The sequence below is a fragment of the Gorilla gorilla genome, chromosome 1 (genome assembly GCF_029281585.2).
Source record: "Gorilla gorilla gorilla isolate KB3781 chromosome 1, NHGRI_mGorGor1-v2.1_pri, whole genome shotgun sequence".
In the NCBI taxonomy this organism is placed as follows: Eukaryota; Metazoa; Chordata; class Mammalia; order Primates; family Hominidae; genus Gorilla; species Gorilla gorilla.
In genome coordinates, this window is record NC_073224.2 from 195,585,693 (window position 1) to 195,611,716 (window position 26,024).

The window sequence follows — 26,024 nt, forward strand, 5'->3', positions numbered from 1 at the left end:
GTAAATAGAATTCTGTCACGTTGTGAGCCCACATTCACCTTACGGGTATATTGGAGGGCGGGAAAACGGAGATGGGGGGCTCCACTAATGTGTGTCTGTGATCCTGGTTAGATCGCTGTAGGCCATAGAAAGTTTCATTTTAAAAAATTCCTTTCACAGATCAGAAGTGATGGCCCCGCCCCCGTCTTCTCTTCTGAGTTTGTGCAACGTCAAAACTACAAGTCCCATAAGGCCGGCGGCCGGGAGTCACCATCTTGACATACCTTAGCGCGCATGTCGGCGGGAGAGCGAGCGTTTGGGGAGAAGAAGCCCCGCCTGACTGCAGCCCATTGGTCAAAGGGGCCGGCAGCGGGCTCAGCGGTTGGCCACAGCGCCCGCCCGTCCGCCGCGTCGGTCGGGGTCAGAGTGCGCGGAGGTGAGTCGGTGTGTTGTGGACTCGTGGTGCTGGCTGCCGCTGTTCAGGCGGCCGGGAACGGGCGGTGGGGAGCGGGCGGAGCTGGCCCTGCCTCTGCCTGGCCGGCGCCGCAGTCGGCGCGGGCCGCGCCCGCCGCCGCCAACTGCCCTGAGCGCTTGCTGAGGCCGAGGGAGACGTCGGGGCCTGCACCTGGAGGGAGCCTGCCGCGCTGGCCCCGAGGAGGGGGCGTTGCCATGGCGACAGCCTCTCCCGCTGCTGACGGGGGGCGGGGGCGGCCCTGGGAAGGAGGGCTGGTCTCCTGGCCCCCCGCCCCTCCCCTTACTCTCCCCTGGACTTGGATGGGCCCGAGTTGGGGGCAACACCCCGGGGTGGGTGATGCTGAATGGCCCCGCCAAGATTGGGCCCTGGTTAATGCATGCGGGGTGAGGGTCGCGGTGCGCAGAATTTATGCAACCTGGGGTGCTGGCCCATGTGCTTACCCTGGATGCTTACTTAATCTACTGAGTAATGTTCTGGTGGAGGGGGAGCGGGGCAGAGCTTTGCAAGACAGGATGGGTGAGTTTATTAAGGGGGTTGAGTTACTGGGATTACTAGAGAAGAAAAAGGTTTGACCAGAGAGGCTAGAAATGGAGCAAGGAGATTGTAGGTAGAACATTCCCTTGACCCTCTCCCCAACACATGCCCACACACCAGGTTAGCAGTTTACCTCTTTGTAAATCTGAAATGGTGGTAGTAGTGATGGTGGAAGGAGTGAATAAGGGCCTAACCTGGCTAGCTTTCTGTTTGCCTGTCTTGCAAATGGTCCAGCAACAGGTGTTTTCTTAAAAAAAGCATGAACTTGGATTGAGGCTTGACTGCGAGTTCTTGCAAAATATAACTGCTCCTTGTTGACTTGGAAGATGCTGGATGTGGGGCCCCTCAATGGGGGTTTGGATTTTGTCCTTAGAGCTGGATTTTGCAACGAATAGTGCCCATCGTTGTGTCTGCGAGAGGTCTCTGGCCACTTCAATGGCATTTACTCTTGTCAGACATTTAATCAGTCTCCCAGCGGAAGGGCAGCAAAACATGAATCCTATTGGCTAAAAGAGTGTACGCTATTCAAACTATAGTAGGTTGTGAGTGGCTAAATGAGTTTTGATTGTAGAGTTTCTTCCAGAAATTGGCTTCATCAAATTCTGCTTTATTCTGACTTTATCATACAGCATGCCTTGTTTTAGTGGGTTCTTGCTTGGAGCTTAGTTTATTATACCTGAATCTCCTACCATTTAAAAGCCAATTTATAAACAGGGACTTGGAGTGTGACTCCACTAATGTGTGTCTGTGATCCTGGTTAGAAACCCACTTGGCTGCCTTTTCCTCAGGAGGTGGGGGATGGGGGAAGGGAGCTGCCGGGAAGTGATTGATAAGGTTTCCTTTATGGATTCTGTGGTGCTTCACTGGAGCTCAGAGCACTTTGGCAACTTAAGCACTCCAAATTAAAAGCTCATTAACAATTCCTGCCCAAAGATCCTGTAAATAATCAGCTAGCTAGGTCATAGAGCTTGGCTAAGAGCTCTTCTTCCAACTTGAAATTTCCAAATAAAAGTGCTTTTATTCCCTTTCATTTTAAAAAGTGTTTTCTTTGTGGTGGGGTAAATTGGTGAGTGGCCTTTTCCCAGGGGATCTGAATAGAAGAAAGGCTTAAATGTGTGGAATGGTAGACAGGAATATATTAGTTCCAACCCTAGGTGTTTCTTTATGCAAAAGACATCACTAACAGGGGCATCTCTGCAACTTCTGGTCCTTTGGAGGATATGAATTAGTTGAAAAGGATGATAGGTATCTATTGATGTTTTGACTTGGGATTTAGTTACCTTGACTTTCTTAGAGCTTGAAGCAGGCTTGGAAGTATCCTGAAAGTGTTTCCTAGTCTATGTGGCCATTTGCAGTATGGCTTGTGGATTTGTGGCAACCAACCCCTCCCCCAGTCCTGGCCCAGCCTTAGTTCCTTAGTTCTGAATATTGTAAGCCTTACCAGTGTCTTCCTCCTTGACTAGACTAGGATTCTGAAACTACCCAGAGGCACCACTTCATAGCTATCTTTCTTGGTAAATGTTTAGTGTTTCTAGGAGGTGAGCCTCCATAGGAGCAAAAGTATATGACTAGAGAACATGAAAATCATTACAAATGTAGTACTAATAGTTTCTGAAAGCTCTGTGGGAGCACTGTCTTTCCACATAGATAGCAGTTATCCCAAAGTTTGAGTTTAGAGTTTGAGGTGTAGTATCCTTCATGGGGATTTGATCCTTGGTATTGAAATAGACTTGTTGCAGAGATGTGTATTTATCCACAGCATTGGGGCTTTCCAGCTCTCACAGAACCTTCAGCATCCCCAGCTGCCGGTCTTGGCATCTTCGAAGTAAGGAGAGGTGAGAATCCTGTTGCATGGTCAAGTCTGGCTTTATTTCCTTCTGAGTATTTGGGCTTGGAGGGTAGGGGGTGGGGGCTGATGCAGATTGTATTTTTTTTCCCATGTATCCCCAAAGTCTAAACGAATCATATTTTTTTGTAGCTTCTTCTGATAAGGTAACATATGCTCAAAGTCTGTAGAAACTTACTTAAAGTTTCTAAAGTGGCAAGAGTTGGAGGTGGGAGATCCAGACTGTCAAGTTCTGTCACAATTGCTTTATGGGCATCTCATGAGCACCTACTTTAGGTTCAGGATGGGTGAATAGAACCACAATAGCCCATTATCCTGAGAAATACACATCTTAAGAAAATAGGAAGAAACATCTTCATTTGGCTTTAAACATCTATCTATCTATCTATCTATCTATCTATCTATCTATCTATCTATCTATCTATCTATGTATCTATCTATCTATGAGACCTTGCTAGGTTGCCCATGCTGGGCTCGAACTCCTGGGTTCAAGTGATCTCCTCCCCACAAGTAGCTGGAGCTACAGGCATGTGCCACTACACCTGGCTCTCGTTTGGCTTTTGCTAATGTATTTGACCAAGGCCTTTGGGATCTTGGTTTAATTTAGGTTGCATGTCACCTTTTGTGGATGGTTAGTTCCAACCTGTCTGTTTTACAAGGATCAGGGACCAGCTAAAGAGGCATACTCTGGATGATTGATATCCAGGGACTTGAGCTTGTTTGTTCAATAGCTAAGGGCCAGGCACTGTGCTAGTTCCTGGGATTGTAGTGGTGAACAAGAAAGCCACCTTCCCTGACACCATAGAGCTTACAAATTCATGAGAGAGACTGATAGTAAAAAGGCAGTTATGATATGATCTGAGAGTGCTATAGTAAGGGAAGTGTAGAGGCTTTGGGAATACTCAGAAAGGTCTCTAACCCAGACTTGTAGACTCAGGGAAGGCCTCTCAGAGGAAGTAAACCTCCTCACATAGAATTAAACGAACCCTCAAAGAACATGGAAAATTTAAAAAAAAAAAATTAGGTGAAGACATGAGGGACCAAGTGTCAGAGCTTTGTTGAATTTGAGAAAGTTCAATGTGGCTAAAACAGAGTACTTAGTGGTCAGGGGACAGGAGGATATGGGGAGAGATGAAGCAGGAGCTAAGCAGAGGCCAGAGCCTTAGCCTTATAAACTCTTAGGATTAGACCAGGGAGTAGAAAAAAGATTAGATTAGTGCTCTGCAAATTTTTTCTGTAATGGATAAGATAGTAAATATTTAGGCTTTGGGTCTCTGTCACAACTTCTCAACTCTACTAAACTCTGCAGTTATGCATGAAAGTAGCCACAGACAGTATGAAAAGGAAAAGCATGGATGTATTCCTGTAAAACTTTATTTATAAAATAAAGGTGACAGTTAGATTTGGCCCATGGGACATAGTTTGCTGACCTCTGGATCAGATTTAAGAACAGTAAGAAGCCATTAAAGGGTTTTAAGCAGTAGACTGACATTAGATTTATGTTTTACAAAGTTGGCAGGCCGGCGTGGTGGCTCACGCCTGTAATCCCAGCACTTTGGGAAGCTGAGGTGGGCAGATCACTTGACGTCAGGAGTTTGAGACCAGCCTGGCCAACATGTTGAAACCCTGTCTCTACTAAAAACACAAAAATTAGCTGGGCATGGTGGTGCACATCTATAATCCCAGCTACTTGGGAGGCTGAGGCGGGAGAATTGCTTGAACCCAGAAGGCGGAGGTTGCAGTGAGCTGAGATGGCACCACTGCACTCCAGCCTGGGTGACAGAGCAAGACTCTGTCTCAAAAAAAAAAAAAAAAAAAAAAAAAAGTTTGCTCTGATTTCATTGTGAAAAATGGATTGAAGGGGACAGACGATACTGGAAGCAGCAGGACTAGTCAGGAGGCTGTGGCAATTACGTGGATAGCATTTTATTTTTCACTTCTGTGGCATTATTTTGGTCCTTAAAAATTGAGTATATGGCTGGGCACGATGGCTCATGCCTATAATCTCAGCACTTTGGGAGGCTGAGGCTTGAGGCAGGAAATCGGGACCAACCTGGTCAAGATACTGAGACCCAACTCTACAAAAAAACCAAAAACAACAAAACTGATCTATAAATATGCTTTTCTTATAAATAAAAAAAAGAGTATAACTGAATCTTTGCATAAATGGTTCTCTTTACTAACTTCCTACCCATCTACTAGAATGTCTACCAAAGGATTTGTTGGAGATACTGGCTTCTATTTTACAGACTGGAAAAGATGTAGAAAGGGAAAGATGGTATAAAATGAATTGAAAGAGCTGGGCACGGTGGCTCATGCCCATAATCCCAGCACTTTGGGAGGCCGAGGTGGGTGGATCACTTGAGGCCAGGAGTTTGAGACCAGCCTGGCCAACATGGCGAAGCCCCGTTTCTACTAAAAATATAAAAATTAGCTGGGTGTGGTGGCATGTGCCTGTAATCCCAGCTACTTGGGAGGCTGAGGCATGAGAATCGCTTGAACCTGGGAGGTGGAGGTTGCAGTGAGCCGAGATTGTGCCACTTTACTCCAGCCTGGGCAACAGAGCGAGACTCTGTCTCAAAAAAAAAAAAAAGATTAAAATCCTTTGGAAACTATATTTTAATGAAGTATGGAATAAACGGAGCCCTGGAAGGAGTCTTGGTCTTAGGGCTCATAGCTTATTGTCAATTAATTTGAACTTCTTGAACTGTACACACAGAGGATGACCCATTTTCCTAAGCTTTCCAGGAAATTGTCCTCATTCTATATATGTCCTATTTGGTCTCTCCTTTCCTTGCTTGTAGAAGACTGATGGCCTCTTCCAGACATTTTGGAGATGTCTCCTAGTTCAGGTATGATGGTATATGTCAAGGACAGGGACCAAATAAAGTATTGTATTTGGTGAGCATCTGATGAATAGGTTAGAGCTGAGGGTCCCATATCTGCGCTTTCCCTTTCTTCCTACTTTTCCTTTGTAGGAGGTCTTCATCCTACAAGCCCTAGTGTAGGTTTCTGATAGCAGTGTTTATGTGACCTTGGGCAAGTGCCTTCCTCTCTGGGCTTCACTTTGCTATCTGTAAAATGGAGATAATGAGACAATCGAGTTGGCTGAAGGATTTAATAATGTAAAACTCTTTGCACAGTGTCTTGATAAGTTTTATCACTAATAAAATTTTATATAATTAATAAGTTTTTTAAAAAGCAGCCAGTATTTGGGTGACTTGGCTTTTGGCTTCGTATTTTTTGTGTCCTCACAGTTGTCATTGTGAACATATGCTAAAAAGATAGCTGCTTGTGGTGGCAGCCAGCAGACAGGAGGAATTTACAACTAAAGCAAGGCACTGCTTTTCATAATGGAAAATTTTCAGACAATGGGTGTTCATTTAGAGTCCCAGAACTGGCCAGGCGCGGTGGCTCACACCTGTAATCCCAACACTTTGGGAGGTCAAGGCGGGTGGATCACCTGAGGTCAGGAGGTCAGGAGTTTGAGACCAGCCTGGCCAACATGGTGAAACCCCATCTCTACAAAAATACAAAAAATTAGCCAGGCATGGTGGCACACACCTGTAGTCCCAGCTATTGAGGAGGCTGAGGCAGGATAATTGCTTGAACCCGGGAGGTGGAGGTTGCAATGAGCTGAGATCGAGCCACTGCACTCCAGCCTGGGTGACAGAGTGAGACTCCATCTCAAGACAAAACAACAAAAAACAATCCCAGAACTTTTTTCAGTGTGGACCTTAGTCCCAACACCATCAGTAAAGCAAATCGAGTGAGCAGCTTCCCGATAGAAATTCACCAAAGTGTGACCAGCATTCCTCCCTGTCTGTCTGGGGTCATTTATTAGTGTTGACACCCTGTGGCCTTACATCTTTGTAAAGTGCCTCTCAAATTTTTTAAAATTACTTTTCACCGGCACTCTGGGAAGTGGGTCAGGTGGTCAGCATTCTTGTCCTTGATACCATATGAAGAAACTGAGGCCTAGAAAGGTTAAATGGGTTGCCTGAGGTCCTGCTGCGAGGTACTGTCAAAGCTAGGGCAGATTTGCCATCCAGATGAAAGTGTGTTAGTTTATTGCTGTGATTTCACTTTCCTTGAGTGAGAGGTGCATAGTCATTGCAGAACTGCAGTCTGATGCATGCCGTGTCCAGATCTACTAGGTTTGATTTGGGTCCCACATTATCCATTTGGTTCTGTTGGGTTTTAATTAATGATTGCTAGAACCAGAACTGTTGGGAAGCAGACTCCCTTTTGGATCATTGTTTTTAGGCTTTCCTCTTTGGGGACATTCCTTGAGGAGCCTTGGGTTACCAGGGATTGCTTTGATGTGTTCAAAATTGTGCCTCGTGCCCCACAGCTACAGGTAAAATCAAAAGGCGGATAATTTATGGGAGTGTCAGAGCTGGCCGCTGGCACCTCAGGAGGCCATTAGTATGCCTGTTCAGACCCTCTGTGTCCTTGCAATTGATTCCTCTTTGCATGAGCCTGATTTGGGAAGCTGTAGATCTGTGGGTAGTGATTGGATGTGACAGTCCAAACACTGGTCCCTAAATTAATCCTTTTAATGGTATTCCGGCACCAAGGCAATTCTCTCTCTCCCTGTCTGTCTCTCTGTGTCTCTCACTCTTTCTTTCACTCTTTTTCGCTCTTTTTAACTAGGGAGGACAGAATGGGGTGGGCTAGGAGGAAGGATAAAGAAAGGAAGAGAAGAAGCTTTGTTTGCTGCTTAGGCCCTGCTCTGTTCTAATTAGCATGTTCTAATTCCAGAGCAGTTGGCATCATGACTGTGGGCATATTAATTCATTTAGCAAACATTTACTCTTGCTTACTTTGTGCCTGGTCCTGTGCTGGGTGCGGGGAATACAGAAATGAATAAAATGTGGTCCTTACCCTTAGGGATCTAGCTCAGTGTTTCTCAGGCTTTAAAAACTCTGAGACTTAGCACAGTTTAGATTAAAACACACACACACACACACACACACACACACACACACACACACACACACACACACACACACACACACACCAAAAACAATCTCATGCTCTTCTTTAATGCTATTTGAAATTTTGAAATGCATTAGTCTAACAAGCAAGTCAAAGAATTATGTCAAATATGCTTTTTTTTTTTTTAACACATGCACACATTGACCTATACTGCTGTCTTCTATCCTTCTTCCTTAACTCTTTGAAAATTACTGGTAGTAGAAGAAACATACCTAATATCTTACAACATAGTGAGATAAAAGTTATGAAGTAGGAATAAACTGTGCCACTGGATCATACTTAAACAATTAGCTTTATGATGGAGTGTCAGAGAAAGCCACCAAAAGGGGGGAGATTTGAGCTGGATTTTGAGGAAGGAGTCATAATTTGTCTGGCGAAAAATGGAAGTGCATTCCAAAATAGGGAGCAGCGTTTGCCAAAGCACAAATTTGTAAAAGGAAACGTCACATTTGGGTACTTGAGTAAGAATTGGTTATAACCCTGCCTCCTGCCAGTTTCCACGCTGTAAGATGGAAAGATTTGCTCCTCTGGAATTTTGTTTGAGAAGAGGCTTCGAGTTCCTTGTGCTGCCATTCTTTTAATTCTGCTCTTGTGCTCAGGCCTGTAATTTTTCTTTTTAAATATAAAAAAATATGAAAACTAGTTAGGATGATTTGGATAGACTTAATTATTGCTTAAGGTTGAGTTACTTTTAGTTAAAGTTACACTTTGCCTCAAAAGAAAAACTGCAGTTGATATGCATTGTTGGCCCTCTGTCGGATGGAGGGAATCAGTCGTGGGGAAATGTGGGCCATCACACGTGGTAGAGAACAGGGCCCCAAAGAGCTGAGCACCTCTGAGCCCTTAGTTTGCTCATGTGTAATATGAGAATACTCTTACCCATTCTGCTTGATACTTGGGAGGATTAAATAAAATATGTAAATCATCGATACAATGCCTGGCTTGGAGTAGATTTTCAGAAAAGGGTGTTTGCTTTTTCTCTTTCTCGTGTAGTAACAGCTCCCTTTTATTGAGCGCTTGCTATTGTGCAAAGCACTTTTTGTACATCGCATGGTTGAATTGAATCCCAAAGACATAGGTATTATTATTATTATAGCTATTATTACAAATAATTTGTAGTAGAGTCAGGATTTGAACCTAGGTTTGTCTATTACCAGTGTTTTAACACTAGATTATATAACTCCTTGCTTTTACACCAGTTCCCCATCTTGGGACCAGGAGTATAGGAAGTATTTAACAGTTCTGGGTACCTCTCTTCTGGGATCAGATGCTGTCTACAAATGTGAGAGGTGCTTAAAGGGATGATGCTACCATACCCTGCCCTCCATCTATCTCTAGTCTATTTATGGTGTGTTAGGAGGCAAGGCTTTGCCCCTTCTCGTGTGTGATGAGGTTGCAACTGACTTGCAGGACTTTGCAAAAAGATGTCTTCAAGCTTTGGCCGCTGAAAGGAGTTTGCCCAAGCTACTGGGCATGGCTGCTGGTTTAGCAAACAGCAGGCAAATCACAAACAATTGCCTCTTTTTATGTGTTTCTTGGAGCTGCTGAAACAGACCAGTTGAAGGGGAGAGCAAGCCTGCTGTGACCTATGATGTTGCCCTCAGAATTTGGTGTTCCTGAAGATCTTTAGTGATTTTAACTCTGCTGGTAGTTTGGGATTATTAGCAGCTGCTTCTGAGTTGGGGGAGCTCTCCATAGCTGTGCCTTGGAGCAGAAGCAGCTGTAGCTACAGGCCAAGGCAGGGACTGAGTGTAGAGAAGAGGAGACTGTTTTGTTGAGGTGAGGACTCAGTTTTAGAGTTCCTGCTTCCTTTCTGCATTGGGACCATGTGGAGCTTCCAGGGCATGTCAAGCTTTGTTTTGTCTTCAACCTCTAGCCTTCAACAAACTAGACAGAGTCCTCAGGCTCTTGGCCTCTTCTGTGAGACTGCATAGCTTGGGAAATGACTAGTGAGGCCTTTTCCTTGTGTTGGAGCAGTAGCCTGAGACCCTGGCCTGGGAATCGAGAGCCTGGGTTCTATTCTTACTATTTCTTGCAGTGTGAACCTTGGGCAGTCCTTTTCTCTTTCTAATCTCATTTTCCCTGGCTGGTTGGACTGTGTTGCCTCTTAGGTTTTCTTTCACCTTTGACAGTTTGTTTTTCACACAGAGAGTGCTCTGGCAGTAAGGATATATTCATTAGATTGAAGATTATGACTTTTGAAGGGATGCAGTTTATTTGTATTTTTTCCCAGGCTATTTTTAGCTGCTTGAGACAAAGCCAGTGACTAAATGAGTTCCAGACAGGTATTACTGTGTTTTTTGTTGTTGTTTCTGTGACTCAGGTGCCTGAGCACTTGTGATACTGCAGGTCAGATTGGGTTGGGGACTTACACCAGGACTGAGAACTGAGGAAGCTATGATTGTTGTATTCCTAGATGCTTTCAGTCAGCCGGACTCAGAACCTGTTGCAGGTAAGTTGGAGTTACTCGGATGTATCCCTGCCTCCTAGTCTGGCTTTTAATGGAATGAATTGAATCCAGGGGTGGTATAAACATACGCCATCCCGGAGATCCAAGTACATGTGGCTGGGGAGGTGGAAGTGGGAGTAGACCACCTGTTTCACAGTGGGCTCCTCTTGTTTTCCCATCCTGAGGACTCCCTTGGCCTGTGTGTGTGGATGTTAAAGGTTGACCCCCTCCGCTCACCCCTCCAGTAATGGAGGCTATAAAATGTCTGTTTACCCAAGACACCAGAACGACTCCTCTGTGGTTCCTCTAATCTGGTGATTTGGTGCTTCTTTGGTCTCTCAGGTAAATACAGATTGAGTCTTTTTATAAAGGCATATTATTTCCCTCATTAAATGTGTGTTTTGGCACATGTGTTATTTACCTGATAGACAGTAATGGCTGCAGAGGAGCCATTGGTGTCTGTTGTGTAAATACTCTGCACAGAGACCATCCTCCAGGGGCTCTGGCGCAGGCCTGCTTCTCCAAATCGGGCTGGCCCCGTGGCAGTCCCATTTACCCCTCCCCTGTCCCCACTGGGGACCTGGGCCCTTCATATTGAGGAGAGTATCATTCATTTTCCTCCTTGCCATGGGCTACTTAATACATTTAATTTGCTAGGAGAGGGAAAAGGATGTCTGAGAATAAATGTGTATAAATCTTAGTCTCTGATGAAAGATAGTTTGCAGAAATAGGCAGAATCATAAACTTTCTTTTGAGTTCTGGCCCTCATTTAGATACTCAGAGTCCCAGTTGATATTATAAGCTATAGACTTATAGCCTGCAAATTTGTGACTAAAACATAAAGACATCAATAGAAAAGAGAAATCCCTAAGACACCGGAGGGTGCAAGGGCAAGTGGGATGCTGCTGCAGGGAGCAGGTGTGTTTCCTGAGAAGGCTCTATGGTAGCAGGAGTGCCAGTGAAGTGGGCATTGAGTGGGGGCTCTTCTGATGGAAACTCGGCTGGATAGAGATACTGTTTGGGCTGAGAGATGCTTTGAGCCTCTCTACCAGAGAGAACATGCAGCCTACCTTCTGTGGGCATTACAGGGAGATCTGTCTCTTCAAATACTGTCTGTGTGATATTTTTAATTTTAAAATTGTAACCACATTGCACATGGATTTTAAAAAACAAATTTATTTATTTATTTATTTATTTATTTATTTATTTATTTATTTATTGAGATGGAGTCTCTGTCACCCAGGCTGGAGTGTAGTGATGTGATCTCAGTTCACTGCAAACCCTGCCTCCTAGGTTCAAGCAATTCTCCTGCCTCAGCCCCCTGAGTCACTGGATTACAGGCGTGTGCTACCATGCCTGGCTAATTTTTGTATTTTTAGTAGAGATGGGGTTTTGCCATGTTGCCCAGGCTGGTCTCGAACTCCTGACCTCAAGCGATCTGCCTGCGTTGGCCTCCCAGAGTGCTGGGATTACAGGTGTGAGCCACCCCACCCAGCTGATTTTAAAAAACAATTTAAAAAAAACGTTTGAAACAGCCCAAATTTACATAAAAGTTGTAGGTACAGTAGAAAGAAAGAATTTTTTCCCTGAACCATTTGAGGGTTAAGTTGCCGACCTAATGCCCCATCACCCTGAATGCTTGGTGTGCATTTCCTATAAACAAGGACATTTTCCTACCTAGTCACAATACAACCATCAAAATCAGGAAATTAACATTGATATAAAATCTCTATATAAACCTTGGACCCCATTAAAGTTTTGCCAGTTGTCCTAGGAATGTTGTTTGCAGCAAAGTGATCCAGTTCAGGATCGTGGGTTGCATTTGGTTATCAAGTCTCTTTAGTCTCCTTTAGACTTTCCTCAGTAAACGTTCCTTGGCATTCATGACCTTGATACTTTTGAAGATTACAGGCTGGTTATTGTTTAGATTGTCTCTCAATTAGGGTTTGTGTGACATTTTCTCATGATTAGATTTAGGTTGTGTAGCTTCAGGAATATAACAGAAATGATGCTTTCTTCTTTTCGTCGCGTGATTTTGATTTATCCCATTATTGATAATGTTCACTTTGATCACTTGATTAAGGTGATGTCTGCCAGGCTTCTCCATCATAAAATTACTACTAGTTGTAATTAATAAGTATTTTGTGGGGTGATACTTTGAAACTATGTAAATATCTCACATCAAAGTTTAATTTTATTGATTTATATCTTTATGGACTCATGGTTTTCTATTCAGTGCATTATAATCCATTACTATCATTGTTTCTTGGCCAGTGGGTGGCTTCTGTATCCTTTTGGTATGTTCTCATCATTATTTGGGTGTTTCCTTGCTTTCTGATACAAGATGTTATGCGCTCATCTTGTATTTCTCTTGCTGCATCCCTGGAATCAGCCATTTCTCCAAGGACCTCTGTTTCTTTTAGTGGGGAATGGTATTTAGAAGGCAACTGGGGCTGGGTGCTGTGGCCCATGCCTGTAATCCCAGCACTTTGGGATGCCAAGGTGGGAAGAACATTTGAGCCCAGGAGTTTAAGACCAGCCTGGGCAATGTAGTGAGACTCTTATCTCTACAAAAAAATATATATATATATATCTATATATATATATATTAGCTGGATGTGGTGGCACATGCCTGTGGTCCAAGCTACTTGGGAGGCTGAAGTGGGAAGATTGCCTGAGCCTGGGAGTTCGAGGCTGCAGTGAGCTATGATTGTGCCGCTGCACTGCAGCCTGGGCAACAGAGCAAGACCCTGTCTTCAAAAAAAAAACAAGAAGGCAATGGAGTGCTAGGTGTGCTCATTGCCATTGTTACTGCTCCCTGGCTCTTCCTTAAATAGAGCTAGAAAATATATATGCATATGTGTGTATATTTGTGTGTGTGTGTGTATCCATCTATCTATCTGATACACATCTAATCAGAAACCATGAGTTCACATTCTTCCTGCCAATTCCGATCCAACACCACAGATTTTCTCCCTTTCCATATTTTAACTCCTTTCTCTTAACAGTGAGAAACCTGGGTCCCATTATCCTTAATATATGCACTTCTTTGATCAGTTCCTCTGTAGGTAGCTAATCCTCATTACTGCCACTGCCCTTTACCCTTCATGAGTACCTCTTTTACCCTGTGTGTGTCACCCCACATCAGACTGCCAGCCGACATGGATGCTCTCCACATCCCCCTCGGCTCTGACATGCTGCACCACACCTTCCCACTTCTGCAAGGATGTCTTCCTCACCCTGCCTAGGCTCTGACAGTGTCCCCCAGACCTCTCTGGCTCACCCTACTCCACCCGTTGTAGGTATCTGCCCTCTTCTGCTGCACCTAATGGCTTTAGGATTGAGTTTTTCAGGAAGGGAAGAGGAAGAGCTACCCTCTGTTTCTTGACTTGAACTGAACTTGGTTGTTAGAAGTAAGGGAAGTGTGGAATCCAGTACCTGCTGATATGTGGAGGCCTGACCTCCTAATGTCTACTCTCAAGACTTCCTACGAGAGAAGTTTTTTTGTTTTGTTTTGTTTTTGAATCATGGTCTTGCTCTGTCACCCAGACTGGAGTGCAGTGGCTCCATCACAGCTCACTGTAGCCTCAACCTCCTGGGCTCAAGTGATCTTCCTACTTCAGCCTACCAAGTAGCTGGGACTACAGGCATGCAGCACCCCGCCTGGCTAATTTTTAATTTATTTTTTGTAGAGATTAGGTCTCACTATGTTTCCCAGGCTGGTTTCGAACTCCTGGGCTCAAGCAATACTTCTGCCTCAGCCTCCCACAGTGCTGGGATTACAGATGCAGTCACTGTGCTTGGCCAAAAGAAGCTTTTTGATGTAGATGAAATCAGGTGAGAAAGCAAGGCCTGCAGGCAAGAGGACCACTGGCCATCAGAATAGGGTATATATGGTATGCTCTGTGAGAGGTCTAGAGCATTTTAGGGTTGCAGAAGACATCGATATTACTCTCTGAGGCTGCCTTATGAATTAATTGGATTTGTAGGCCCAGAATCTGGGGATCCAGGCTTGGCCAGGTGGGCATAGCCCAATAGGATAGTAGTAATAACATTAGACTAATATATATTAGGCTGTTATATGCCAGGCACTGGTCTTAGTGCTTTACATGTGTTGTCTCATTTTATTCTCACTTAAGGAGTAGGTGCTATTGTTATTGTCATTTTACAGATGAGGAATTGAAGAACACAGCATGCCCAAGGTGCCATGGGTAGTAAGTGGTAAAGCTAGGACTCAAACTTGGAAGCCCTCCTTACTCATCATGCTTAATTGCTTATAGTATTTGGTAGACAGGATTGACTGACTGTATATACTACGCATATTCTGTGCACACTGTAGAACATTAGGACTTTCAGAAGTCTTTACACTTTTTTATGGGGTTAGAGAAGAGTCTAAGTCCTTGAGGGACTTTGGATCCAAACTAGAATGGGTAATTTGAGCAGACTGGTGTCTTCCATCTCATTAAGGCTTCCAGTACTATTCAGGAATAGGCAATGAGAAGATTCTGGCTTTCAAAGGGATATTGGCCCTCTTGCCTTTCCAGGAGACTCCATATTGAAACTCAAGCCAGCGTTTGTCTACCTGGGCTGAGTTTTGGCTGTATTTTTGGTGAGGCTATAAAGCAGTGGTGAAAACAAGTGCTGTTCTTGTGCAGGATCCATGAAGAACTTAAAATATTTTTTGGTCTTAGCTCCACTGAATCCCCCTGAAATCTCATTATAGGGATAGGGAAATTGAGGACCTACACTAGCGTATATCCTACTAAATATATAGGCAAGTTACTGTAGCTCATTCAGTGAGTCAGGAGAGAGATGGGAAGACAGCCATACTTGGTATTATCTGCTTCTATTCAGGTAGTAGTGACCTCATTGCCTTTGAGTATGCGCTGGACTTCACAGGGTGCTATCCCTCTACCCTGTGTGAAGGGAGCCAGGTGCCCACTTGCAGCCATCAGAGGCAAGCCTTTGGCTGTGTTGGAATGAGGCTTCGGAAAGGACAAACTATGGCCATTACTGTATTGTACAGTGAGATTTCTTATTTGAGGATTAAAGTTGAGAGAAATTTGAATGTTGAGTATTAAAGGGAGAAAGACAACATTTCTGCTTTGTTCCTTTTTTCTTTTTAAGGAAGTTTGAGTTATTCGTGAGTAAAACTTAGGCTTTGATTTTTGTATTTAGTTAGGCCTCTGAGGAGCAGGCATTCTGCAAATTTAAGGGGGAAACTTGAAGGAAAAGTGATTTGATTTTTTTTTTTTTTTTTTTTGCACATGTTCACTCAGAAAACTTTACTAGACTTTTAGCCATGTTCCTATTACTGCCACATCTGGGTTTTCTTTTTCTTCCCTATTTAAAAAGTCCCGCAGTCATTCAGGGCCTCGAGTAGAGACGGAGTCTAAGGCAGCAAATGAGAAGGCCTAAGGCTGTAGCCAGCTGTGCTCTCCAGGCACTGTTCATTCCCCCAGGGTGCCACTTACTAGTGTGGGGGTTGGGGGATCACCAGAATGTCAGAGCAAACCCCTGTGATTCGCTTTGTTTGCCTTCACCTTGGGAGAGGGGAGGAGGGTATGTGGAGACATCAAGATACAGACTGGAAAGCCAGGGGCAAATGGCTCCTAGTGGAGCTGAGAAAAGAACCTTGGACATTTTCTGCTGCTTGTCTGAGTCTACTTAGCTTCCAGGACTGATTGTACAACAGGGTCACCTCACGTTACTTTGGACCCATAGCTTTAATGTTAACTGTTGCCACCTGAGAAGTGACTGCACAATTTTTCTCTCTTCTCTCTTTTGAACTTTAGAGCTCCATTTAAAGATGAAGGCCAGTGTTGCATGTTGTTCTGAGAATGATCTGGGAGACTCAGAGCTGTAATAATGCTGCAGGTGCTGCTATTAGGGTCTTGAACTTTAGTAACGAATACTATGATTTAGAAAAGGGGCCCAGAAACACTGGGGAGTGGCCCATGTTGCGTGGATATTCCTGAAGACTAGATGGAACAGGGCCACAGTGGGAGGGAGTAACCCGGGCTCTCTGTTCTTTTTTTTTTTTTTCTTTTTTTCTTTTTTTTCTTTTTTTTTTTTTTTTAAACTTTCCTCCCCTAAGTTTTAGATGCTTCTGGATGTTCAATGCTAGCACCTTTACAGACTGGAGCAGCTCGATTTTCTTCGTATTTACTTTCAAGAGCAAGAAAAGTGCTGGGCTCCCACTTATTTTCTCCCTGTGGTGTTCCGGAGTTCTGCTCCATATCCACCAGAAAGCTGGCGGCCCACGGCTTTGGCGCATCCATGGCGGCAATGGTGTCCTTCCCTCCCCAGAGGTATCACTACTTTTTAGTGCTGGACTTTGAGGCCACGTGCGACAAGCCACAGATTCATCCTCAGGTAACTGTTCCATCATTGCTTTAGAAAAGGTGGGGTGGGCAAGGAGGGAGGGAGGATAGTTTTGCTTCCTGGGACACAAAGGAGCTTTCTCATGCCTTCCTGTCTTTTAGCTACTCATTTAGAGTTCCTGTCTAGGAAGCAGGACTTGTTTCAGGTATGCTAGTGTAAGGTAGACCTGAGAAGTCTCTGGAGAGAACTGGGTACATTGTTTCTCTCTAGTCTCAGCTTTTGGGAATCAAAATATTTCCTTCTCCCGTCCTTCCTTTGTCTGTTCTCTTCTTTCCTCCATTCTCCTGCTACTGCCACTTGTTCCTTTAAGGAGTGCTATAGTAGCTGGCCTCCAAGATGACCTCAATGATTCTTAACTCCTGCTATTCACACCCTTGGTAGTTCCCCTCCTGCACTGAATCAAAGATATCCCTATATAGCTAATAGAATACAGTGGAAGAGATAATGTATGACTTCTGAGGGTAAGTTATAAAAAGTATTGCAGTCCACTTTGCTCTTTTGGACCACTTGCTCTGAGGGAAGCCAGCTGTCATGCTGCCAGGACACTCAAGCAGCCCTGTGGAGAGGCACATGTGTGTAGGAACTGAGGCTCTTAGCCAAAATCCAGTGCCCAACTTGCCAGTCATGAGAATGAGCTATCTTAGAAGTGAATCTCCCAGCCCCGGTCAGGCCTTCAGATGACTGCAGCCCCAGTGGACATGTGACTTCAACCTTAGGAGGGACTTTGAGCCAGACCAGCCAGCTAAGCCACTCTCAAATTCCTGACTCACAGGAACTGTGAGGGATAGCAAATGATTATTGATGTTTTAAGCCACAGGTTTTGGGATGATTTGTTATGCAGCATTAGATAACCTGAGCAAGTACCATTGTTGGTCTGTTGGAAAGGACAATTTCTTTGCTTGCTTTTTTTCATTAGTCACCAGCTGTGTTCAAAGACCTTTTAGCTTTTAAGTTAATGCTGCTAGGAGGCTTGGATTAGCTGCAGGTGATATTGAAGTATGTGGTGTTTGCTTTGAGGGAATGGTTGGGGGCTGATGTAGCAGTTCATTGTAGTGTTGGTGCATTGAATATGCCTGGCTCTAGGACTGTAACTCTTGTCTATAGGGTTAGGTTATAGAGTGTGTGATTTGGGGATGCATAGACATGTTGCTCTGGGAACAGCTTTCAATCGTAAGGAGGAGGGAGAGAAGGGGACCTCAGCATTGGGCACTTCGAAGGTAGGGAGGAGTGTGGTCCATTTAAAGATAAACTGGGTTCGTCTGTCATGGTTGGTTTTTTCAGGAAGGGATCTGTCTTCAGAATGGTAAATTACTTTACATAAAGCAGATATGACAACCTCTAGTTTCCCCTTTCTCCTCTCCTCTTTCCTATACTCCCTTAATGCATTGGTCTGCCTTTGAGGCACTGGAATGAGGCCTACTGAGGGCTGGGAACCCAGGAGCTGGATAAGGAGAATATCCTAAAGGAAGGTCCTTTGGGTGTAAGGGAATGCAGCTTGGGAGCTACTCAAGCCACACTTACGTTCTCTGCCTCTGGCTCCTGCCTGTACTGTAGTCTTCTTCCATGCCTCCCCAAACTACTGGATTTTCTCTGGTGTGGTGAGGGCAGCTGGTGGTTACGCTGGGAATTTTGGTTATTAAGATTCTCCCATGTTGGGAATTAGGGATCCAAATCTTAATATGTCATATTATTTCTTCTATTTCAGTCACTGGGTAAGCCCTAGTGGGACATGAGACTAAAATCTAACACATCTCTGTCACATATGATTCATCCCTCTTCTGATCCCTCATAATCGCTTGGCACCTCTGTTATGGCATTTACTGCTTTCTGGCATGTGCTTATATATGTGTATTTTCTTACCTTTTCAGTTAGATTATAAGCTCAGATAATTATGTAGCTCTGTTTTCTTGTCCTGCAGAGGGTCCTGCCAATATTCCTGAAGGTGAAGCCTGAATCATGTCTCAGTTTGGTCTGTCAGTGTCACCTTTCATCTTTCTTTCAAGGGCTTTATTTTTACTTATTTATTTATTTATTTATCACAATGCTGAAGACATCATGCAGTACAGATTTAAACAGCTTGTATCACCAACTTCCTTCCCAGACTTAGGCACCAAGACCTTCCAGACCCAGGCTGAGTTCGGGCTTCACATTGTTTACCAGGGTCTGGGCCTGATTAAAGATTATCTCCAGAATCAATGAACCCTGATGATGTGATTCCAAGGGCACTTAAGGAATTGGCTGCCCTGGTTCATTATTAGCAAAGCATTAGCTGTTGCTTCAGAGAACTCGGGAAGAAGCATTTGCTGTCTTGCTTATCTTTAAAAGGAGAATACGAATGATCTTGGAAATTATAGACCCGTTAGTTTACTGTGATTCCAGAGAAGATACTTGACCTGATCGTCAGATAATCAATCAGCAAACAGCTAGAAGAGCGTGGGGCACTGAGTAATAACTTACATGGGTTTGTGAAGAAGAGCAAATCCTGTCAGATCAATCTAACTTCTTGCTGTGACATAGTGATGGATTTGAGTGGATCTAGGGCAAGTGATAAATGTAATGCATCTTGACTTCATTAAACCTCTACAATGCTGTGATCAACAGTTGGGAAGGTGAGTTTGGGGCCAGACATCTGTGTTGGACTACCCATCAGACCACCTTCAGGAAAGGGACGGCAGGTTGAAACTTGTTAGTAGCAACTTAAAATCTCCCTTTTTTATGGGAGAGCTTTTTTAAGGTTTGCAGGTAGCAGGATCCTGATGGGATTCAGAGAAGGCCAAGAAGATGGATTGGAGAAGTTGTCAGTCCTAGGTAGAACAGCATCCTTCCATTGAGGTCAACATAGGTCGGTTCTTATTAGAGCCCCTGTGCTGTTTAGGTCTTCTGGTCAACAAGGGAAGTGGAGAAATTGGAAAAGCTCAGGAATTAGACCACAAATCATTAGAGGCACAAAAATAGAACTTAGAAAATAAATTGATTATAGTTTTGGTGACTGATTTCTTGTTCAGACTGAATAAATTCATCATGTGAGGAGTAATTATTCCAAGGAGTACGATAACAACTTGCTCTTGATTTTAATAGGGACAAAAAAGAAAGAAGTTTAAATGGAAGCAGGAAAGGTTGAGATTTGGGATGAGAATGAACTGCCAGAAGAGACAGCAAAAGGACCGGAATAAGGTATACACCTTAGATCGGCCTTCCTTAGTGCTGTCTCAGAACGGCTTGATGGCTGTCCATTTGACAGAGATCCCTTGATTCTTTTTTTTTTTTTTTTTTTTTTGTGATGGAGTTTCGCTCTTGTTGCCCAGGCTACAAGTTGCTCTTGTTGCCTAGGCTAGAGTGCAATGGCGTGATCTCGGCTCACCACAACCTCTGCCTCAAGCAATTCTCCTGCCTCAGCTTCCCGAGTAGCCAGGATTACAGGCATGCGCCACCGTGCCCAGCTAATTTTGTATTTTTAGTGGAGATGGGCTTTCTCCATGTTGGTCAGGCTGGTCTCGAACTCCCCACCTCAGGTGATCCACCCGCCTCAGCCTCCCAAAGTTCTGGGATTACAGGCATGAGCCACTGCCCCCGGCCTGATTCTTTATGAGTAAGGTCTGCATGCCTCCTGGGAGTAGGGCTGGGCTTATGAATGAGAACCATCCAGGCTCCTCTCCTGACCAGCTCCCTTTTCTGTTTTTTGTTTCTGTTTTTTTTTTTTTGAGACAGAGTCTTGCTCTGTTGCCCAGGCTGGAGTGCAGTGTGTGATCACAGCTTAATGCAGCCTCAACCTTCAACCTCAACCTCCTGGGCTCAAGCGATCCTCCCATCTTAGCCTACCAAGTAGCTGGGACTATGGGTATGCTCCATCATGCCTGGCTAACTTTCTGTTTATTTTTTATAATGATGGGGTCTCACTATGTTGCCCAGGCTGGTTTCAAACTCCTGGGTTCAAATGATACTTCTACCTCGGCCTCCTAAAGTGCTGTGATTACAGGTGTGAGCCACCACAGCCAGCAGGAACTTTCAGTACTCAAGATCCTGCATGGTACACTTCTGTTTTTATGACAGTGTGTCATACCCCTTGAGTATATAGGAGGCAGAAACAGTTTTAGGCCATGGCCTATTTGGAGGCTTAATGTGGGGCTCTTTTATCTATCTTTGATTTCCAGAAGTTCCTGAGTTAGTTGAGTCAGCTTATTGGGACTGTCTTAAAGGAATCACGAAAAACTAACAGCTGTAAGCCCTGTTGTACTTGGGTGAGTAACAGCATTGGTTATAAACATGGTAAAACATGATATTTTCCATTTGTCATCAGTTTTGCTGTTTATTTTTGTACTTTATTCAGCTAGGTGAAACTGGAGTGGTTGGCTTGCCAGTTATAGGCTTTGGTGTTCTGGTTTTTGCACTCATTTTATTTGTGTTACATGTTTTGATTCAGATTAACATGATAGGTATTGGTTGAATAGGAGACTTTTTCATTTGAAAACACTTTTTTCACTTAAATGTAATTTAGATGGTTTAAAATGTTTTAGAGGGTCCACATTTCAGGAATGTGGCTCCTTTCTTGTGTTAGGAATTGTTTCCTGACATAGAAGCAGTTTTTTATCTGGTTTAGGAGAATTGTGCCTCCTTTGTCCTCGCTAGCAGGAGTTCATGTTGCTCATTTTGGTGTGGATGTGCACCGAGTGATGGTTGTTGTGACCCTGAGGCCCAGAGAGCAGCCTGAAAGCTTTGGTGGGATCTTTAATTGTGCATCTTTAACCTTGGGGCAAGTTCGCTCACCACCTCAGTGTTCAGAAGAGACCAAAGCAAATGTAAGTGAGGAAAATGAGGTATAGGCCACAGCACGTTGGGAGGAGGAGGTAACCTCAGCTGTCTGGATGACCAGGGAGGGAGGGTGCAGCACAGCTCCCCCATCCGAGGAGCTGCCATCCTGGCGGCTACCCACTTTCCTCCCCAAGTTCTCTGGCCATCCGTCAGGCTCCTGCATAGTCTTTTTGTCTCTGCTCTGCAGCAGCCCTACTGACTGTTTGCCTTCTCATCTGTATTCAAGTGCCCATAACTTTGGAGAAAAATGACGTTTGGGGTTGAGGTTTCTAGTGTTTGGTCTTTGTCCACAGGGGCATTTTTTTCATTTTTACGGAAACCTTGAACAGAGTCCATCTGCATTTTGAGTTAGAACTATGAGTAAAGGAGTTTCTCGTTTCCAGAAAATTGTCCAGGTGCTGTTATTTTTGAAGGGTATGTGGGGAGGGTTGGTGGTAACAGAGATGGCTAATGTAGAAGAGATTCAGAGGGTTTCGGTGTGACCTAGAGTTGCCACATCATTACTAGTCTTTTGTGAAAGAGACATTTTGGAAAACTTTACAGGAAATTGGTTAAGATCCCTACAAAGCAAACTATATTGATTTCTTTCTCCTTCGTTCGAGGCTGAAAGGCAGGAATCCTCTTAACCCCATGTGCTACCTCCCCGCCCTGCCCAACACATTGCTATTTGCCCCATGTTTAGCTTCTTTCCTTCTCTCTGTTCTTGGTTCCTGCCGTGACTAAGTGGACAGAAAAGCAATTCCCTGGAGAAAGAACCCACCCTTCCCTTCCCATGTGCTTGTCCTGGTTGTAGCTCCTCCAGTGGGGAGGGATGGGGCCCAGGCCTTTTTCCTGGAGAGCCTAATCCTTGGATTGTGGTCCCTCTGCCTGTGGCCCCAGTCAGCATGTACTTTTTTCTGTACAGACAGGCGAAGGCGCTGACGCTATTCTTCTAAACTGGGAAATGAAATGCAAAACCGACGTTAATGTAACATTATGGTTGAGATTAAATGCACCAAAATCAGGAAATTCAAAGTTATGCTTCCCACAGCAACTATAACTCAGCCTCATCTGGCGTGTGTAGTATTTTGTGTTAGTGTGGATGGTGTTATATGTTAAGACATTAAAGTTAACACCATAAGCAGAGCACAAAATGCTTGAGGGGACTGAGTTATGATGACTGTGTGAGCTGTAAGTGTTCTTGCACAGGCTCCCGACTCCTGGAATAATTTTTCCCCTGCCCATCAGAGCAATTATTGCCTTTCTTTCTAGTTATATCTCTACTTTAACACATCTCTTCTTTCAGGGTCACTATAAATGAATTCCTCTATTGATGGCCAGTGATGGTGGGAATGGGGTGGCCCACTAGGCCCCTTTGTCTTTTTTGTCACTGCCTCCATAAATGTGATCCTTGCCCCTCCTCCTTCCAAAGCCATCTTCCTCCACAGGCTGCTGTTTCCTGGTGGTCCCTCATAAGGATGGGCCTCCCCCTGGCTCCCACTATGGCTCCTCACTAGTATTCCCGGAATGGGAACAAGCGTTTGCTGTGTCCGAGTCTTGGCTGTATTGCAACTTCACGTGAAAGCCGAAGGGCCTGTCTGTATTTGGAGCAGACATAGCAATGTAGAAGCAAAATATACATCTCGGGGAATGGAGCACTGATGCATGGTGGCACTGGCTTGTGTGTTTGGCATGGCAGAGGCAGGATCGAAGCGGTTTATTTGCTCTATTCAGACTGCTTCTCCACCTTCCCCAGGGTTTATACCTTTAAGCTGCCATGGTGTGTAGCAGGCTGTGGAGTTGCCTGGGGGTGGGGCCAGGAACTTTCCTTGGGGAACACTGGGTCACTGGTAACAAAATCACCACATAATTTAGTGCAAATCAGGAAACATCCCCCCTAGCCTCTTATTATCCTGGTGGCCTCCCCAGGGCTGAGACAGCTGTTGGAATGCAGATTTTTTGGGCACTGGGCTAAGGTTGGTGGTGGGGAAGAGCTCTAAAGAATAGGGCCATTGATAAATGGTGAGTGAAATCAGGGATTGTAAAATAACAGTGACACTGAGCTGCCTTTTAAAGTTTTTGTTGGACATAAAAAAACCGCCTAAGTCAGCAAAGGAATGGGGAAGACCTCATTATAACCACCTTAGAGGCAATGAAAAGGCCTCTTTTTACTCTTTGGATAGTAACTTAAAGCTCTGTGTTAGATGCTAGGGGTATAAAGACAAGTAAGGAATGGTCTCTACCCTCAAGGAGCTCATAGTCAAGGAGGGCAGACATTTGCGTAACAACCATTAGGCTGTATGATAACCACCATGACACGGTAAGTACTTGGTACAGTGGGGGCACAAAGGATGGGAATGATCAACCCTGCTCACAGTATGGGGGAGGGCTGCATAGTTTTCATGTTATAAGAAATTCAGGAGACCAGAAAGGGACAAGTGGGCCTGAGGCCATTCAGAACTGTTATAGCAGGAAGAGAAGAAGGGGTTCACATAGTAAGCCAGAATGAAATGGCCTAAGTCTGGAAAAACTGACCTTGATTACAGGCTTGTTTGTAGAAATATTGAAAATGAAGTAAAAGGAGAATAAAGACTTTGAACCTGGCAAGTATTTCACTGTTCAGTTAGTTGGATTATCTATATCAGTTTTACGCTGTTTCTCACATTCGAGCTACAAGGTGTCATTGGGATGCTATAAGTGGAAGTACAAAGGCTAGAAGAGGCTTCAGAGCATTTTACCCAATAAAGTGTGGGTAAAAGGGGTGTGGGTGAAAGTGGATATGGTGTGAGCTAAGGCTCTGAGGTATTGTCAAGAAGGCTAAGGCTCTGAGGCATTATCAGGAGGCTGATACCTCAGCATGGCATTTGGGTGGGCTGCTAGGTCTCTAGGGAGAGTCAAAGGCTGGGGAATGACATGACGCCTCCCCTTCACCTTCCCCCTGCTTGAAAAAAAAAAATTGGGAATTTGGATCTGGATCTGCTAGGACCCACCTTCAATAGACCAGGGAGGTTTAGACCCTTCAAAAAGATAAACAGCTGGCTGACTAACATTGAGATTAGTGTGGAAGGAATGACTGATGAAGAGGCAGGAAGGTCTGGGTAATGTGGAGATTGGTGGGATCAGAAGGGACTGGAGGGCATGGGGGTGGAGGCTGAGCTTCCTCTGAGCATTGGCAACAGGTACAGCCATAGAAAGCAAAGCCAGCAGGTTGGAAAGCGGGGACAGTGGGGGAAGTGAAATCCAAGAGTGTTTAGGTTAAGTCCATAGGCTTCACTTCTCCCTACCTCCATCCTGCCCTGCTTTTCCTCTCCCCTCTTGATTATACTTCTTTTGTAGACTGATCTCCATTGTTTGACATGAGGAAACTGATATCAGGAGACCCTTTCTGCATCTCTGTATCTCATTGGGAAAAAGGATCTTGCATCATTTTGATTAAGATGCCATTGGGATGATTATTTTTTATCCTCTTATCCTGGGTGTTCACGATACTTAAAAAACCCCCACATTCTTACATTTATGTGATGAGTTTTGAGCTCTAGCTGTGAAAATTGAGCCATAGCCTAAAAGCCTGAAACAAGAGTGTACCCACATTGACACCAGCTACCCCCCCCACCCCCCAGCAAAGGCTGGCAGGTCTGCAGCAGAAGGGTGAACAGGCTGGCACAGGCAGAAAGGCGTTTATATGTATTGATGCTGCTGCCACAGACAAAACCCTGTTAGGTGTTGGGAGAGTCAGAAAGCAAGTAAATCAGAAAGAAGAAATCTGGAGGGAGAGACAAACATCAGGGCAGCTTTTATTTGGATGTAGAGGTGCCTTGGGATAGGCTGCTGTTTGGGTCCTGTCCCTGCATGTAGTTGGCCAGTAAGGAGATCTGGAAGGCCTGTGGGGGCAAAACAGATCTGATACACAAGTGGCTCTACTTCTGTTGTAGTGTATGGTCAGTGTCTAGTCCTGGAAGGCCATTCCAGCCAAGGGCTGATCTGAGGGTTAGGTGCTGGCAGAGGCACTTATTTGGAGATGCCGACGTTGCTGAAAGTAAAGGAGTGTTCATACTCTACAATGGGGGTACAGTTGGGGAGCCGGAAAAGGAAATTTGAATGTATTACTGAGTGGAAAAGAAGAAACAGAAATAGATGTTATAAGCCAGAGTCCATGGGAATGGAAAGGAAGTTGTTCCAAGAGGTTAAAAATGTATGAAAAATGTATGTTGGGAGACTGGTACGGATGCAGTACTTGAGAGAGATGCTAGTGGGTTGGACTAGGATGTTAGTTGGTTGGCGATGGTGAGAATGGGGAGAAGTCACATGTTGTAACCCTTAGGTGTGCTAGGAAGGAAACAGGCTTGAGAACCATGTTCTTATGTAGCTCATAACTCTTTTGGAGACTAGTGGACTACTGAGGAGTCAGTGATACTGAGGTTTGTTAAGGAGTGGCGCATGGAATCTATAGTTGTTGTAAATGGGGTACTCTGAGTAGAAGATCCGTATCAGGGAGAACATAACAGGCAGAGCTGTTATAGTTGAGTTCCTTAGTGGTAATGTGGGTAGTTATTCCTCTAGGACCTATT

At 44.5% G+C, this 26,024-nt stretch overlaps 1 protein-coding gene across 13 annotated transcripts in view; it reads left to right on the forward strand.

The window, feature by feature from the left end:
- Positions 1–306: 306 nt before the first annotated feature.
- ERI3 (ERI1 exoribonuclease family member 3) overlaps positions 307–26,024 on the forward strand; it is a 134,350-nt gene continuing 108,632 nt past the window's right edge. The window contains exons 1-3 of one of the 13 annotated variants that reach the window (XM_019017156.3): positions 325–415; positions 2,748–2,823; positions 16,382–16,659. In XM_019017156.3, the coding sequence (XP_018872701.1) occupies positions 16,405–16,659 (255 nt within the window). In that variant the 5' untranslated portion in view covers positions 325–415; positions 2,748–2,823; positions 16,382–16,404. Of the gene's footprint in view, positions 784–2,747; positions 2,824–10,256; positions 10,288–16,381; positions 16,660–26,024 lie in introns of those variants that run through there. The other 12 variants (XM_019017167.3, XM_055347158.2, XM_004025663.5 and 9 more) reach the window with 12 other exon arrangements.